This window comes from Dunckerocampus dactyliophorus, chromosome 7, assembly GCF_027744805.1.
Source record: "Dunckerocampus dactyliophorus isolate RoL2022-P2 chromosome 7, RoL_Ddac_1.1, whole genome shotgun sequence".
NCBI lineage: Eukaryota > Metazoa > Chordata > Actinopteri > Syngnathiformes > Syngnathidae > Dunckerocampus > Dunckerocampus dactyliophorus.
In genome coordinates this window covers 23927180-23945737 of record NC_072825.1, presented here as the reverse complement: position 1 = coordinate 23945737, position 18558 = coordinate 23927180, and the positions used below count along the sequence as shown (strand labels likewise).

General features: G+C 40.6%; 1 protein-coding gene and 1 long non-coding RNA gene across 6 annotated transcripts; both read right to left on the bottom strand.

Annotated features, from left to right (window-relative positions):
* Positions 1–1113: 1113 nt before the first annotated feature.
* LOC129185744 (uncharacterized) lies at positions 1114–4529 on the bottom strand. Its single transcript, XR_008572125.1, has 3 exons — positions 3674–4529; positions 3548–3602; positions 1114–3126 (listed from the first exon to the last, which is right to left on the bottom strand). It is a non-coding gene; the product is annotated as an uncharacterized LOC129185744 (long non-coding RNA).
* A 606-nt stretch (positions 4530–5135) lies between these two features.
* upp1 (uridine phosphorylase 1) lies at positions 5136–13310 on the bottom strand. 5 transcript variants are annotated; one of them, XM_054783159.1, is made up of 8 exons: positions 13295–13310; positions 10076–10163; positions 8418–8529; positions 8162–8320; positions 7966–8080; positions 5726–5935; positions 5502–5648; positions 5136–5427 (listed from the first exon to the last, which is right to left on the bottom strand). In XM_054783159.1, the coding sequence occupies exons 2-8, from the start codon at positions 10105–10107 to the stop codon at positions 5276–5278; spliced, it is 927 nt and encodes a 308-aa protein (XP_054639134.1). In that variant the 5' UTR covers positions 10108–10163; positions 13295–13310; the 3' UTR covers positions 5136–5275. The 5 variants fall into 5 exon arrangements, with proteins under 5 accessions (XP_054639134.1, XP_054639137.1, XP_054639132.1 ...); XM_054783162.1 differs by lacking the exon at positions 13295–13310 and adding an exon at positions 13179–13197; XM_054783157.1 differs by lacking the exon at positions 13295–13310 and adding an exon at positions 10857–10965.
* Between the last annotated feature and the right edge of the window lie 5248 nt (positions 13311–18558).

Below are 18558 nucleotides of genomic sequence, written 5' to 3'. Positions count from 1 at the left end.
GCACCCTGCAAAAAGCTTTAGTTTGATGCGACATTTGGGGAGTGACCCCTTGGCAGGGTGTGGTGAGTTTTCGCGGCTCGTGATGTGATCATCGGTCGGGCAGCGGCTAATTAGCCAAAACTTGCGACACGTGCCCATGTGTGCGTGGCAATCGGAGTTCGAAGGCAGATAGCCCAAAAAGTGGTTGGGTTCGTCTGACTGGATGGCCGACCGTCAGCGATGTAGGACACCGGGTTTGCAGACTGCCTGGGGTCCTGCTGGAGCGCCATCAGGCTGCTCTTGCAGCCAACGTCTCCTTAACGTCTGATCCTCTACATTTCACTAGTGATTTTGAAAAAGAAAGACAAATATGTTTTTGTCTAAACTTTATGATTCCCCTTTCATAGAATACAGCCAAGGAGTCACCAACGTGGTGTCCGCGGGCACCAGGTAGCCCCCCCCATGACCACATGAGGTGCCTGCAAGCCTGCTTTTCATCCCCGTTTTCAGTTAATAATGTGAGAAGACTAGAAAGAAATGCATTCTCAAATACAAAATATGAGCTGTGGATACCAGCATTTTGTTAATATTCTGGTAAAACAAACATATTCTCTTTGTTTGGCTTGAAATAAGATATGAAAATGAATGTTACAAAAATGAGTTTACATTTAATCTATGTGATCGGTATCGGACGATTTCACTCATGGATGATCAGTATAGGCAGCATAAAAACCTGATGGGAGCATCCCTGGTCAAAATATATTTTTTAAAAAGGCGTATTCTAACAAGAAAAAAGTTGCAATTTTACAAGAATAGGCTTAATGTCATTTTAGTAGCATAGAGCTGAAATATTAAAGACGAAAAAATATTTTTTTAAAGAGATAAGAGATATGTCCAGAAGATATGTCTTTAGTAGTCCCACACGGGGGAACTTCCAGGTTTACAGCAGCAAAGGCAGACTACAGAAGCACGCAAGAGCATAGAAAGTGCAAAATCAAGGCAATAAAAATAAAAACTCTAATTTAAAAAATCAAGAAGTTATATATACGCTATTTACAGCTATGTATATGTTGATCAGCCAAAGGTTTATTGCACAGTTATTGTACAGGATTATTGGAGCAGCCTATATTATGGAGTCTGACAGCTGCAGGGAGGAAAGACCTGTGGCATCTCTCCATCACACACTTTGGATGTATCATCCTGTCACTAATGGAGCTACTTAGTGCAGTGAGTGTGTTGGAGGGGGTGGGAGTCTTTGTTCATCATGGAGGACAGCTTGGCTGTCATCCTCTTCTTGCCCACCTCCTCCACCTGGTACAGAGGACACCCCAGGCCAGAGCTGGTCTTCTTAATCAGCTTGTCCAGCCTCTTCCTGTCAGCTGCTGTGATGCTGCTCCCCCCGCAGCCCACACCATAGAAGATGGCAGATGCCATCACAGAGTCATACAGTAACAGATCTTCAGGAGTGCCTCCTGCACCGCAAAGGACCTCCTGAGCAGATAGTCGTAATATTATGAGACAAAAAAAAATCTAAAGTTATCATTTCTGTTACTTGGAAGTTACTGTATACTATGGGAATAAAGTCAAAATATTACAAGAAGAAAATGTACAAATATGAAGAAAAATATTTGGAAATTAAAAAAAAAAAAGCACAACAAAGGGGAAGAAAAAAAAAAGTAAAAACAAATGTTCATACTAACATTACACATTTCACCTATAACGCAAAGCTTAGATGCAGTTTTTTCTTGAAATATAACGTCTTAGCATATGTACATACATGTTGCTGTACAAAATATCAAAGTGGCCCTTACACACTTTAATTTTTCAATATGTGGCCCTCACTGGAAAAAACACCCGTGTTAAGGGATCACAGCACATAAAAAGATGGAAATCCCGAAGATATCGAATTAGGTACACCTTGACATCCATCCATCCATCCATCCATCCATCCATCTTCTACCGCTTATCCAAGGTCGGGTCGCAGGGACAGCAGCTTAAGCAGGGAAGGCCAGACTTTCCTCACCCCAGCCGCTTTGTCCCAGCTCCCAGGCCAGTTGAGACATGCTGTAGTCTCTCCGTGTCCTGGTCTTCCTCGAGGCCTCCTACCGGTCAGACGTGCCCTGAAAACCTCCCCGTAGAAGCGCCCGGAAGGCATCCTCACCAGATGGCCAAGCCACCTCATCTGGCTCCTCAATGCGGAGGCGCAGCGGTTCTACTCAGTTTCTCCCAGATGACAGTGCTTCTCACCTTATTTCAAAAGGGAGAGCCCACCCACCCTACGGAGAAAACTCATTTTGGCCGCTTGTACTTGTCCTTGTACCCAAAGCTCGTGGCCTTGACAATCTAATTTAATCGTACTTACGGTAGATAAAATGGAACACATTTATAATAAGTATATTCATTTTGGGTCGGTAATTTGTTAAAAAAAAAAAGCTATGACCTTAGCTAGCGTTAGTATTTTGGGTTCGACATATCTTATGCCGTCCATATGGCCAATTCTTAGGTTGGTGTATAGCAACAGGTCCAAAACTGAGGAAAATTTGATAAGGAACGCTCGACTTCAGTTGCCTCAGCCATCCTGTGTTAGATCCTACAGCTGTTTTTCTATGAAGAATTCAACCTGAAAATGTTCAGTTCTTAACAAGTATATTACATACATAGTACATACAGCACAGCAGCAACAGAACCAGTGTTTTAAGTGTTGAATGGCGCTGATGAGAACGGAAAGTTTAACACACCACTTTCACACTAAGTATTTGTGGCGGGGAGGGTAGGGGGTTCAAAATTTGTATGGACTGATGTAGTAAAGGGTTCAACAACGTCACCCCTAAGAGGGGAATAATGAAACTAAGACACACAGGTAAGCTTACCTTGAATGAGGCGACAGACACGGCTCCATTTACAATATTTATTATTCTTATTACAAATCCTTAAAACAGACTCCATACACTCACCCACAAAGAGCCAGGGAGCTGGAGTTAAGCTGGATGGATGGGGGGAAACTAAATGGGGCAACCTAAATAAAGCACCAAAACCACTACAAAACCAAAATCAACCGAAACAAGTGCTTTGCAAATATATACAAACAAAGTTACCACCACCGAAGGAGCACCACCACCACCACCACCACCATTTGACCCGCAGCTCCTGGGAAATAAAACAATTTTTACAACATTAACATTTCTGTGCAAAATAGAGCAACAGTTCAGTCAGTTCTGACTCAAGTCAACGCGAGCGGCACAGTTCGTTGTTTGGTGAGGGGAAAGCGTTCCGTAGGGGGGAGTGGGGTAGCTCCCTCAGAAAGCCCTAAACGTAGCCCCCAGCTAGTTGTAGACACTGGAGGGTCGCTCGCATCTATCAAGCGTGCAGTAGCCGCAATAGAAAAGCGGCATTAACAGCAAGCAGATGGGACCGGCGGACATGCAGAACCGGCACAACAAACATGCAATATGTGTCGGCTCGGAAATTTGCGCAGGGGCAAGACGGCAGCGTCTCCCAAAAACAGAAAAAGAGGAATAAATCAAATTGGAATAGACAGCTCATGCACCAGGAAGACGGACATACTTACCACCTGACATCAAGCTTGTCGCTCATTGAGAGGCGAGAGGCGCAGACACGGGAGCCTATAAACATAGCATAGAGGCTATAAGCTAAACTAAGCTATATGCTACGCCGTAACCAGGGGGAACCCTACCTCAAGTTTAGTTGCGCGCGGCATGGGTCCGCGAGCTGCATTAACCCCGTTTATGCAGCGGCTGTCTGTGCCGCCGAGGCACGAAGCGAACGCGGAAGTGAACGCCGAAGGGCACCCAGCGAGAGGTCAAAGAGCTAGCGACAAAGCAACAGGCACTCTTATAGACCGCCACCTAGCGCTAGCAACCAATGAGAATCAGTCCAATAAGCAGTGCACGTGTCTTCTCATATCACCACATATTGTACTAAGTACTAACCAATTTTTTTAAAGCGCATGCAGAGCTAAAGCTACAGGATGCTGACCACTCATGATAGTGTATCCTGGTGTATCATGGCATATTCAAAGCCCAACATTCTTCAAAGCAAATTTGTGGATTTTTGGTAAAATCCATCCATTTCCTATACCGCTTGTCCTCATAAGGGTCACGAGTAAGCTGGAGCCTATCCCAGAGACTACCGAGGTACACCCTCGACTAATCACCAGCCAATCGCAGGGTCCAAAATTTTTTCCTGCAGAAAACACATCTCTAAGTCGATAATAATTTATAAATGTGTGATAATACAGGTCAAATACATGTACCACTGTTAGAACGCCTAGCATTTCTACATGTTTATCTTTTTTGTTTCAATGGAAATGTCTTCTTGTCAAGCATTGACATTTCGCACTTTGTTCGGCGGTCCTTGAATGCACCACAGTTTGTGCTGTGAGATGCAAGTTTGTTCGGCTACGGAAGCACTAGTTTCGACAGTCAATCCGGCCTCAAAACTTGCAGTGAGGTGAACACAAGTTAATATATGACCCTAAATTGTTACTGGAATTAGCAGTGTGGATTTGTGGATTATGCAGACGCAGTTTGAAGAAAAGCCTTCTCTAGCCTGCTACCGCTAGCCTGACTACCAGGCTCAAGGCTACACTGTGACTCTGCATTTGTTCATCAGTCATCTTACATTATCGTTCATACGTGGTACCTATATATATATATATATATATATATATATATATATATATATATATATATATATGTGTGTGTGTCGCAAGTGAACAATGGCAATTGAAGAGAGAAGGGGAAGCTTATACAGCTGAATCTTACGTTGATCCAAAAATTAGCAAATGTCAACGTCAAGCCAGCAGGATGATTTTGGGGTGAGCTGTGTAAACATTTTCAAGCAAAAATGCAGGATCTGGGATCTACTGTACATGAAATGCAGCTACTGCCATCTTGTGGAGTTGATCAGGAGGTTGCTTACAGCCACAGTTGTGAAAGCCAGTTTTTCTGACTCGCTGCTATTTAAAGGCCCCGGCAGTTATTTGCTTTTAAAGACCACATACCCGGCAACTATGTAAGACTCGGTGGTTCGCTGAACGAGTGGAGCAATTACAACACATTTATTCGTTCCACCCTTACTGTCTTTTAACATTTTTCGGGAACACAATGCAGGATTATTATAGTAAACCAAGAGAATGGGGAAGAATGCTTTATTATGCTGTTACTGAGTTGTGATGCTACTCTTGAATCGGAATGAACCAGCACAAATAGAAATAAATTAATTTCAGCAAGCAGATATGATATATTGCAAAGTGGTGTCATATGAAGCAAAGCCCTCATCTATGGAGCGCTTTGGCTTTCAGCTGCTTCTTAATGTAGTGGGCTACCAAGATCTGAGGGCGCTGCTGGTAGTCGTGGAGGACCTCATGAGAGCTCGTCAGCTGATCTCCCTTCAGACGATCCAGTAATGTTGTGCAAACCACAGCCGCTGTAATGTTACAAAACCAATAAAGATTACATTTTTTTTAAAGCAGTGAAATGTTTCTGATGTCCTTTTCTCACCTCGTAGGCCGCTCAGTTTGCACATGGCAGCAAAGACGGTGGACTCCATTTCGATATTGCAGATGCCTGCTTCCTTGGCTTTAGCCAGGTATTCTTGTTTGTCCTTCTCTGTGTACAAGCAGAAATCCCCGTCCAAACGGCCCTGACCTGAGTGACATCACAAAATGCTTGTAATTGCACATGACACAATCAACACTACGATGCCGGCATGAGTTCAAGCAGACCTTCATAAAAGTCCAGCGTGCACATGGTGTTGCCTATGACCGTCTCAAACTCGTCCAGCTCCTTGCTGCACTCCAACAACTCTTTTGCCAGGCAGCAGTCCAGCTCAGTATCACGCACCACCGTCTTCCCCAGGATCAGCTGCTCAAATTTGGGCAGGAACGTTGCGTCTACCGACTGTTTGGTAATAACAACGGTCCCAGGCTTAAGGCCTAAAACCCAATGAGGCTTTAAATAAAAGACACCTTCATAAATAGTGCAAAACTAAGTTGGACTAACACGCAGGAGGGTCCAAACTAAAAGAAATAAAAATGGGAACAATGGAGCAAAAATGCACAATGTAAAGAGAAAAGGCTGAAATGTTGATACTAATCACTAAATATAGTAATCCCTCGTTTATCGTGGTTGATTAGTTCCAGACCTGACCACGACAAGTGAATTTCCGCTAAGTAGGATATTTTTGTAGTTACAAAATAGAAAACCCGGGTACGGCCTTCTACGTCTGTTTTTTAATATTATTAGATCCCTCTAAACATGAAATAACAGTCTACACACTTGCATATACAACATTTTATCAGAACCTTTTATTGTTATTTTCTTTACAGTGTGGCCCTAATCCTCCTTTATTTATATTTGAAGACTATGCCATGGAACACTAAAAATCAAGCCCGGACTTTAGACCCCCTTGAGTCAAGCACCACTGATGCAGAAAGATCAGGAAAAAGAATGGTCTTAATCAACATATTTTTGATTTTTCTTTACATTTTTCATAACACTTCCAATTCCATAAGAAGCAGCAGCCCTCACAAGAAGAGAAGAAGGGAAAAACTTGTTTTTTACATATTAGCGTGGTTAACTTCTTTTAACGTTTTTATTGCAGGCAAGCTTGGGGTGTCCAAAGTGCAACCCGAGGGCCATTTGCGGCCCGCGGCTGTTTTTTTTTTATTGGCCCACAGCACATTTTAAAAATATAATTCAACAAGAAAACTAAAAAAAAGAACAAATCAGCAAAAAGCTGGAATCTAACGAGAAAAGGCCGTACGAGAATAACATCATAATTTTATGAGCAAAAAATAACAGAATTTTAGAAGCATAAAGTTGAAATATATATATAAGTTGTGATATTACCACAAACAAACAAAACAACAAATAAGGTTGTAATTTTTGGACAGTTAGGTTGCAGCAAAAGTTATGTTACGAGAAAAGGCAAAATATGGGAATAAAGTAAGAATTACGACAAGAAAATTTACAAGAAGAAAGTTGAAATAGTTGGAAAATTCCTTTTAAAAAGGCTCTAATTTGATGAGAATCATGTCAAAATATTAAGAGGAAAAAAGTCATTCTAACTACAAAAAAAAGTAATTTTATGAGAATAAACTCCTAACGTTATGAGGCTAAATAATGTCAGTCTAGTAGCAAAGAGTTGAAATAAAGAAAAAATAAGTTCATTTTTAAATGTCATAATATGAGAAACAAACAAAACAAAATAAAGTTGGAATTCATGGAAAATGAGGTTAGGTGAAATAAGGTTATAATATAATGGGAATAAAGTCAAAATATTGTGGCAATAAAGTTATAATATTAAATCAAGAAAATGTACAAAATTATTTAAGATTAAAAAAAAAACAACAGCAAAAATGAAAAAAAAGAGCAAAGAGAGAACATACGGTACTAATAATGGGCTTTTTCACCGATATCATGAGATGCATTTTTTTTCTTGAAATATACTATAAACCATTTGTAGCATATTTGCATGTGTTGCTTTGCAAAATATCAAAGCGGCCTTTGCATCCTTTCATGTTTCACTATGTGGCCCTCACTGGAAAAGGTTTGGACACCCCATGTTAAAATTTTACTTTAACCATTACTTCAAAGTCGTGTGTAAAGTTAAAAAAAAAGGTTTTATGATGGCATTAGAGTGACCCTTGCAGGAAATTGTTCTAAAATCTGAACAAACCAGAGGCAAACCATGATTCTCTACTGTTATGCAATGGTATGTAAATTATTCTTTATGAATATAACTCTCAGGATGTAGCCAGAGCGAGGGGCAATGACACGAGATTTACTGATGACGTTGCTTTAGACTAAGCGCGCCCTCTTGTGGTGAAACTAACAAACTGCGTCTCATCAGTTGAGAGGTGTAATTTCCGTTTTCATCAGTGAATTTACAATGAAACAAACTCACAAATAGATGAGATTCGGTTGGCAACAAGAAGGATATCAAATCATTACAGGAGCTTACCTATTCCACCTGATGTCCCAATGCGTATTATTGTAACATCCTTGCAGTGTGCGTGATGGAGGAGTTTTATTAGCTCATGCAACATTATTGATATCGATGGGATGCCAATTCCATGCTGCAAAACCCAAACAAACACTTTGTATTCATGTTTTTGTTCTTAGTTTTGAGTGTGTGATGTGGGTTAGTTTCTACTTACGCTGACAGAGAGTACAGGACCAACTTTGTACATGGCATAGCGATCTGTCCCAGCACAGATATTGGGGTATTTTGATTGGGGATCTTCCATACCAAGCTCTGTGGCAATGTACTCGATGAACTCTTTCATTCGGTATGCACTGCCCCCGACGCACACAAACTGCAGGTAACACACACACACACACACACACCCCCAAAAGATGATTACATTTTGCATATTTTTCCACACATGAATACTGTAAATGAAAAATTCTTACTCTGGTGTCACCAAACAGAGCAGGAAGGTTGTGTGTTCCTTTTCCCAGGTTGAAGTGGTACAGGAAGTCATCTTTCAGCCCCTGGAGGTAAGGGTTGTGTACAATAACGGGACTTGAAGAGGGGGAAAAATGGAAAAAGTTACTTATCAGCTTTCAAACATGTCTAACATGATTTTTTTTGTTCTGTCCAGCCATTAGGGCCGACATCACCATCACTGTAATAACACCAACAACATAATAACACCCTGGTTAACTCAGTGAGTTAGGGGTGGAAGTACGTAAGAATTGTGAGTGTGCATATGTACGCGTGTACAGGTATCTCTGTATGCGTGCAAGTCTTCATGTATATAAAGGTGCACGAACATGAGTGTGAAATTGTCACTGAGGATGCATGAAAGGAGAGGGACCTGCCTCCCACCGCCCAGCAAGCTCCGCCCCACACAGCCCCACCACCAGTAAGCCACCCGGCCCACAGGGGCAGGCAGCACAAAGACCAGCCCCCCAAGAGCCAGCCCACAGCCCACATTGCACAGCTATGTAAATTGTTTTGCATGTTTGAAATACACTAAACCATTATCACTGCCAATATAGTTCAATGAATTAAACACATTGCCTTATTACCCAAAAGGTAATGGTCTAACTCACAGGTGTCAAACACAAGGCCCGGGGGCCAGATGTGGCCCGCCGCATCATTTTATGTGGCCCACGAAACCTCAGGAATAATGCATATCAATAATGCACTTCACCTTTGTCCTTCTAAATGTATTTGATCCGTCATTTTGACAGAAAAATGTTACTGCATGCAGTTCTTCTAAACGTCAGTATTGTCTAATCATGCAGCAAGATATTCAATGCATTTTTAAAAAAATAAATACTTGAATGTCACTTTACTTCTCATTTCAAAGCAAGTTATCCATCAATTTGTTAGTACAAATATAATAATCATTGCATGGGCAATTGTGTAATAATATCATGAGGTTCTATTCATATATATATATATATATATATATATATATATATATATATATATATATATATATATATATATATATATATATATATATATATATATATATATATATATATATAAGAAAAAGAGCAGTAAAAAGCAGAGTTTATTTAATCCTACTTCTTGTCCATGTCTCAGCGATCACTTATCGTCTGAAAACTCAACTGAGTCACGTTACCATATTGACATGAATACAAAATAGGTCGTACATTCGAGGCTTAGAGATTTATAAGCAAACCAACAGGTGGTGCCTTCTCAAGCAAGGCAGAGCTTTTCTTCCTGTCTTTCTCACACACCAGCAAGGCTGCCGAATCCAAGGAGAAAAGTGCCTTAAAGGTTGTTAGTGACTTAGCATACAACAAAGGAGGAGTTATGATGCAAAGATAACTGTCATCAAAGAACTCTCTTGTCTGGTTACTGACATGATTTTGAAAAAGGTACATTTTTGTGTTTTTAAAGGGGGGGGTCGTCTTGTATTTGTGACATAGTATCAATAGGTAACAATTTTAATATTCTGTTATATGATGTTAATTTAAAAACTACCTTCCAAATAAATAATTACACAAAAACACTTCAGCGGGAAATAATTGGTAGTAAATACAATATAATAGGAAAGCCGACATTGTTTTACTTTTATGTGTCGTCTGACCTGTTCGTTCCCTTGATCCTCACTGAATCCATCTTCTGTGTGAGGAAAAATGAACTCTTTGACCAGAACAACAAAAACAAATAACAACCTGAAATAAAAAAAAATAATAGTTAAAAACGTAAAGCCATTCCGATACACAAAACGGTGACCGGTTTGCTACAGCGATCGATACGCACTTTCAAAAGGTATAAAACAAAGCAGCAGGCCAAGTAACTGTTTCCCGATTCCAACAAAGGTAACGTGAATGCACCGTGAACCCGGATGTTCAACACCGAAAGTCGGAGAAAGTTCGCTAACCCTTGACCTTCCCAAGATGGCGTCCCCTCGCGTAAAATTAGTAAAGTTGTAGTGATGTTATGAGTAGTAGCCTTTTAAAAATGTATCGATTGTAGTGATACTCTTAAAGTGCCACCCACCGCCTGTCCGTGGAGCTGTATCTTTTACATTAACATTTATTGGAACGCAAGTAATATATGCTACATTATCGACCGCCCTTTCCAATGGGCTCCAAACACGGGAGGCGACGGTTTTGATTGGCTTTCAGATTTGGAGGGAATTTGGGGGTATCAAAGTAGTTCAAAGGAATAAAAGCGTCCGATGAACACCGGATGTTGTTATAATTGAAAATAACCTTACATAAATGTCCGTGTAAATTAATGTAAACTTACATGTTATGTTTTTCTCTGGCTAAGTTCCCATGACGCTGTTTTTTATTTATATCTCTATATTTTGTAAGGTTCAGGAAATCTCACACCAGTATTATTTTTTCCTGCGTATTTACCTGCGAGGGCGTACCGAATAGCATCCTGTCGGCTCATTGGTCAATGAATGAATCTTCCGCTGAATGGTCCTCGTCTGGGCGACAGCGATGAAAAGTTGAACATTTTTCAACTTTCTGGGATCGCATCGCAAGCCAGCGTGTGCACAATGACATGCACGAATTTCGCTTGTTGCTTGGCTGGACGGTGACTCGCGGTAATCGCCCTGTCGCGCAGGTTCCATTGAAAATGAATGGACTAGAGCAGGAGTCACTAACCCGTAGATCGCGAGCTACTTCTCATTACATCAGTGCCCTCCCTTCCCGGGCACTGACCAACAGGCACGCATTTTGACCACTGAACACGCATGTACGCCTTGCCGCTCTCCAGGCACGAAACCCGCAAGCTCCAGCCAGGAGCATAGTCCCCAAAATCCGACCTGAGATACCAGGTACAGTACATGTCCCACACATGTACACCGGCTCGCCTCGCGCTCACAGGTTGAGCGACAAGAAGAGAAGAGTCAGCGCGCCGCGATGTGCCTGCTCACGTAACAGTAATTATTGCACCTTGTGGCTCCAAATCAGACTTTGTTACCTCAAAATGATGGCACAAATATAACTCCATAGATGTGCACCTCCAGAAAATGCTGCACATCTCTCCTCAACCGCTTCGCTCGCCCACCACACTGAACCAACAAGCCAAAGAGATTTGTAGTTTGCTCAGGGAGCCCACGCCACAAGCCCGACTCGGACGAAGATCCACAAAAGTAGGGGTGCCCAAAGTGCGGCCCAGGGGCCATCTGCGTATTGGGGCTAATTTGTCATTGTTTCACTACAAAAAAACAAATTAAAATAAAAAAAAAACAGCAAAAATGGTAAAAATAGAGCAAAAGGCACAATGAGAAAAAGCTGAAATGTTGACACCAACAACCAATGATAACACAAAGCTTTGGATTTTAATACAAAGCTTTAAATGTCACTTTTTAATAATTAACCTGGCTAAAGACAACTGCAAACGAGAAATTATTTGTGTTACACAAAGTATGGAAATAAAGCAACACACCTTAATTTGCTGGATAAACAAGGTAAAGGCGTTCAGATAGCTTTCCTTTAAATTTGTTTTTAATACGGTATGTTTAACTGCCTTTATAATCATATATTCTTGAGTTGGTTTTTTTTGTTGTATTTTTCACCTCAATTGGGAAACATTCAATAAATTTGCAATGCAGTTTTGTTTGTATCACTTTTTGCAATGCCTATTAATGTTCAGTGCCATTTTCCTTTGTAAGTATTCCTGAGGAGAACCCTTTTCCATCACAATAACTTCTCATTTACCCAGGATTTTTGCAAACCTTTCTGCTAAACCTCTCCTAAAATAGTAATACTTTTCCATGAGTCCAAAAAAAAGGTTCCCAGAAATGTTGTTGGAAAAGGGTCTAATTTAAGCAGCCATTTTGGTTTTCTGCTTTTTTTAAAAATTCTAACTTTATTATTGTATTTTATTTAAACCTGTTTATTCTGTGTGCTGTGCTGCAATTTCCACTATTGTCTTGTGTACTGCATACGGTACACTTGCTGCACTTGGAACCTTCATTACCCAGCATGCACATCCCCAGAGGATCACAAAAGTTTGTCTCATCCAAACAAACGGGAAAAAAAAACCTAATTAAATTGTCCTGTTTTCCTTCATCAACGTTGCGTGACCAGTTTATGCCGACGAAGTAAGTTCACGTCAACATTACAAATAAAACCGAACCAACCCAATAATAAAATAATGTAGTAATAATAATAATAACCAAATGTAATTTTATCCTCCTAATGTCCTAATTAATGTCTGCATAGCTATCCTGGTGCCTCGGGTGATGCCGGTGCTGTCTAATCTTAATTGTGGGTGTGTAGACATCATATAAAGATAAGTCAATACAGTAAGATGTGACTGTGTTAAAAAAACAAATATATCCTTATAGACACCCAGAAAACCTACTGGCAAGATCATTGATGAGTCAAACATGTGTCCATCTCATGGAAAAAATTGCTATAATGGCTGTGTGACGCACTATAATGCAGTTTTACATCCTGGCAAACACAGCAAATAAACATTTAACATTGAATACCTCTTTTAAGACTCGATCAAGGATGAGGAAAATTTCGCAAACACCTGAAATCGGGGCATTTGTGTTATTTTCTACCCCAATGATTCTCAAACTGTGGTACAAGTAACACTGGTGGTACACTTTAGTAGTATTCAAGAATACCAGAATTGTATCTATTAGAGAAATATGCATTTTAAATAATAGTACAAAAAAGTTGCTGAAATTCAACTCAAGTGGATGTTTAACTCACTTCATATGCCGCAAGCCAATTACCTGCACGTCCAGAGGTCGAAATACAAAACTCTAATCAAACGAAGTATTACACTGCAGACCAAAGTAGCAAAATGAAGCAGTAAATCTACTTACTTTGGATAACTGTAACCTGTTGGGGGTGCTGAGGATTAAATGACAGGCATGCGAATTGTAATGTTTTTAAACAAATATTATGCAGGAAGACATAAAAAAAAAACAGCGGCTACACCCTTTCAACAAACTGCTTACAGTGCCTAGTTCTGCCACAAGTCGAGTTAGACCATCAGAAAACATTGGAAATTAAGACAAGATGGGAGATATATAACATAAAATGAGCTCAAACTTCCTCTTCGCTGATATTCCATCTGCTTTCACATAATGGCAGACGTCTCAGAGATCTCTGAGAACACAGCATCGTGTCAACATTAAATCCAAAAACATTTGTTATTCCCAGACAGTATTGTGAGGCAAAGAGACAACACTTGAACTCCTTAAGACCAGTTGAAAAGCTGCAGGAATTTACATTTTGTAGTGTTGGATCTCAAGGAGGTTTTAAGCAGAGCTTCAAAATGCGAAAATAAGAAATGGGAGTGAGACAAAAACATTTTTGAGGAAGCAATGTATTGCAAACAACAATGAACCTGAAATAGGCTGATCAGCTGATCAAAAGTTTAAGACCCAAAAACCCCAAACCCCCCGAAAATAGAAATAAGATGTTCAAAAAATGATTCAGTAATGACTAGCTGTGCCATTCTTGTTAATCACCTAAAATGGGTTTGGGCATGCTTGATGCGAATGTTTCCAGGAGGCAAGTGGGAATGTTGCTCCAGGTGGTGAAGATTGCTTAACGGAGGGTATCTACTGTCTGGAACCAATGTCCATTTTTTTAAACTTCCCTTGCCATCCATTCCCAAATGTTGTCAATGTTGGATTTAGATCAGGGGAACATACAGGATGGTCCAAAAGAGTGAGGTTATTCCTGTGGAAGAAGTCCTTTATCAGGCAGGCATTGTGAACTGCAGCGTTGTCCTGTTGAAAAAGCCAATCATTACCACGCAGACGAGGGCCTTCGGTCACGAGGGATGCCCCACGTAACATCTCCACATAGCCATCTGCCATTTGACACCCCTGCACCACCTGAAGCGGCATTGTTCTATTGAAGAAAAAAGCACCCCAGATCATGATGGCGCCCCCTCCACTGTGTCGTGTAGAAAGCATCTCAGGTGGGATCTCCTTGTCATGCCAGTCATGTTGGAAGCCATCAGGACCGTCAAGGTTAAATATTTTTCTCATCAGAGAATAAAACCTTCTTGCATCTGTCTCATGTTTGCATGCTCTCGTGCAAATTCCAAATGGGCAATTTTGTGGCGTTGAAGAACACAAGGCCTTTAGATGTTTTTTCTCTTGCAGAAGCCGTCTGATGGTTATTGGACTGCACTTGGCACCAGTAATCACCTTAATTTGGGCCATGCATCATGAAGGATTTTTGACCGGCAATCAGAGTTTTTGAGGTCAACTACCTGACTTTTTGTGTTTCATAGCCCTCAGGATCTTTTAAGAAGTTTAAAATGACTGTCTTACTGCTGTCACGCCTTACTGTAACACACTAGTTTGTTATTGTCATCTTATGTTTTTGCTGTCTGTTGTGCTTTTCTTTGTTATATTTACTGCCTTTGTGTTTCTTGTTTAGACCTCGGTGTTCCTTGAGGGGCCGCACGGTGACCTAGTGGTTAGCATGTTGGCCACACAATCAGGAGATTGAGAAGATCTGGGTTTGAATCTCCATTTGGGCATCTCTGTGTGGAGTTTGCATGTTCTCCCCGTGCGTGCGTGGGTTTTCTCCGGGTACTCCGGTTTCCTCCCACATTCCAAAAATATGCATGTTAGGTTAATTGGAGACTCTAAATTGCCACTCCATGCAAAACTCTAGTCAAATAGTCTCATTTGATAGTGCTGCATTTGTGCTGTTTTTTGCAATTAAAATGAACGTTTGTGCTGCCTTTGTTTTTGAGTTATTACAGTTTACTTTATAGGTCAACCAAAGTTCATCCAGCCCCCGACATAGGTTACTCAAATAGAAGAAACCCAAATAGTCTTGTATCACTAAAAAATGATTTTGAGTTTCATTCTGAGCATGTCGGTGGGCTGATTGTAAGAGCCCAAAAACTTAAATCGTTAATATCTGAAAAACGAATGCGGCAAAAACATTCATTTTAACTGCACAAAACAGCACTAACATAGCACTAAAGAATGAGACTATTTTGGTTTCATTTGGTTTCCAATGGGGGAATGGGTGAACTTTGGTTGACATATAAAATACACTGAAATAATTCAAAAATGAAAGCAGTACAAACGTTCATTTTAATTGCACAAAACATCACAAATGCGGCACTAACAAATGAGACTATTTGACCAGAGTCGTGTCCGTCTGCAGCACGTTACGTAGCTGCGCCAGGGCGGTGCATATTATTCTTGGTTTTGCCTTTTTGCTTCCTTTTGTGCTGTGCCTGTTTGTTTGCTCGGCACCGTAGATTTCTGTTCCTGTGCTTGTCTGGAAATAGTTAAAGGCTGTTAAAACTGTTAAAACTTAAACCTCTTGTCTCCTCTGCACATTGTGATACACAGTACATCACAACTGCATCCAACCTCAGCAGCAATGGTGCTCTGCGAGAGGCCTTGCTTATGCAGCTCAACAATCCGACCGTGTTTAAAGAGAGAAAGCTTTTTTGCCTTTGCCATCAAGAGATCATGACAGTGGGAATACCTGACAGAAAATGACATGTATCCACATATTTGCCAAGATTTGGGCTTTTAAAGACTGTGGTGTTAAAAAATGTAAATAAATTGAATAGAGCATTATGCAATGATGTTCTGGGTTCTGCAGGACGATATCAAGGCATTATTGGGAGATAATGCCACCTTGTGCGCTGCTCTTAAGGAAGCAAAAAACCCTCTGCAAGACAAAAGAGCATTATGTAATGATATCAGCGTTCTACAGGATGATATCAAGGCACTATTGGAGGATAACGCTGTCTTGCACACCACTCCTGAGGAAGAGAAAGAAGCAAATGGAAAACAGAATTGATGATATGGATCAGAATGCACGAATGAATGGTGTGATCCTCACTGGGCTCCGAATTACCCCCAGGTCAAAAGGTAGGGTAGTCCAAAACAGAGGAGAACCAGATGAACTGGATGTTCCGTCAACAAAGCAACAAATTGCCAACTTCCTACAATCAAAGCAGACGGAAATAGACACGACCACCTTTGATACTTGCATCCCACTGCATAGCAGAAAGAACACCACACCTGTCATCACCGTGAAGTTCAACAGGGAATTCAAGACAGCACTGCTGGAACAAGGAAAGAAGCTGAAAAGTACAAAGCACGAGACTTGAGGAAGCAGGGAAAGATACAAAGCACTTGGAGCACAAACGGTCAAATCTACATCAAGCTAAATGGAGGTCTTCACAAGTATCTTTCTTCCGTTACTAGTCAAGTAGCGAGTGAGTATGTGTTTATTGTTTCTTATTGTTTATTGTCTGCAAGAGTCTTTACGCAGAGGGGATGCAGAAGGAGTCTACATGAGACATCTCAAGCTGCGTGGATTGAGACAACGGTATTTTCATGGTCTAAGAACTGAGAGGAATCAGTCACCACAGCAAATCCGGAGAAGATAGAGCAAGGCCCAATGGATGATCCTACTGAGGTTAAAGAAAGACCAACAATTTCTAAACTGTCTGTGTACCCAGACATGCTAAATGTGCTCATTTGAATGAGTCATTGGTTAACGTATTTTCAGAGCCCCGAGCTATCAAAGAACTAGCTAACTACAGGCCACAAAAAAACAACAAAATGCAGAGTGCTCAGGGAGTTTTTTCATAATGTGGCTAGGGTGCTTAAAATCACAAAGAAAAAAGTCCAAGGCTCTTGTCACCCTGCGAGCAGAATGTTGTTCTCCGCTTCACGTGAGTTGCATCCCAGTCTATTTTGAATTACAAACCAATCTGTTTAAACCACTTTGTCATTAAAGAGCCATCCTGAAGGAGCCTTGGACATCTTGTTTCTTCATAACTCAAGAGCACCCATTTGATTTCTCATTGACTTGACCAACAATAATAATCGTAAACAAATTGGCTTGACTGATAATATGTCAGACTTGTTTCAAGTACATGATTGATCATCCTTTTCCTCCATTCAGGTTTCCCACTCATGTTTTTTATTTGGCATCTTAAAACGGGCGTGCATAAAATTCAACAGTTGGCATTTCTTAAAAGAAATCGCTATTTTGCTTTAAAGCTCTGCCATAATCACTGTTAGGATCATGTATCTTTATCTTTATCTTAAAACGCTCCTGTGTCATTATTGGCTACAGAACAAATAACATGGATACTGTTCTCTTAACACTGAAACTATCTGTTTGGTTTAAGTACAATGGAACCTCACTTTACTGTATGCTCTGGTTAGCGCCGAAAATTTATAAAATGACGCCTCGGTTTGCATACATTTTTCAGTTAGCATACGATATGGTGCTCAGCTTGTCGTGTCACTGCACTGCGTGAGTCCAACTCTGTTCTTGATGGAGTTTCCATGTTAATACACGGAAACAGGAACTGGAAGTCAGCGCTGTCGCCCATCTATGATGTCATCAGAGGTAACACTTATGCCACAAGCCTAAGAAATGTTAACAAAAAACACGTTTTTACTTTAAGGTTACTTTTACCTTCACTGAAGACGTGGTTGTTGCTAAAGACACGATGTGGCAGGGAGATCAACACAGACACCACCTTCCTGTTTTGTTATTTCTTGAATTCAATAGTGTTTCTCACCTCAAGTCTCTGTTCTTTTGATCACAGCTGAAAAATAAGCTGAAATGGAACCAAAGAAAGTGGTAAGTGGCAGCATTTTGGTAAATCCGTGATGAATATACATAGAAACAATGGAAAAGAGAGCAATAAATTAGCCAAATAAGTTTTTATACATAAAATTTAGGCAAACCACACGTAACATTTGCTAAAATAAGCATATATTTTGACGAATAATATTGAACAACGAAACACCATAAACGTGATAAATGGCGCCACCTGGTGTATCAGAATATGTTCACTGGCTGTGCACACTGATCTAAAAAAAAGACTGGATCGAGCTTCTATTGTTTTATTTTTGAAGCCAATGGAAATTTGCGGCGGCCATCTTGGTGAGACCACTTTGCTGTGAGACAACAGTATGGCAACGCACTGGTAAAACTTCGATTGATCGTATAGCCACCAAAATCAACTGCTAAAGGTTATAACTACTCAGATTTATACGCTTTTGTGTCATTTATCAAGCTAGTAAGATGTATTTTAGCTTCGAGATGGACGAAAAATTGGCTGTGT

Bases quoted from the DNA above. Each gene is read 5' to 3' on its own strand.
- upp1 (XM_054783157.1), bottom strand. From the start codon at position 10,893: ATGAGCCGACAGGATGCTATTCGGTACGCCCTCGCAG. The intron at 8,081-8,161 runs GTAAGTAGAAAC...TGGGTTTTGCAG, and splicing joins GTCCTGTACTCTCTGTCAGC to CATGGAATTGGCATCCCATC. The intron at 5,649-5,725 runs GTCTGCTTGAAC...GATGTCACTCAG, and splicing joins CACGCTGGACTTTTATGAAG to GTCAGGGCCGTTTGGACGGG.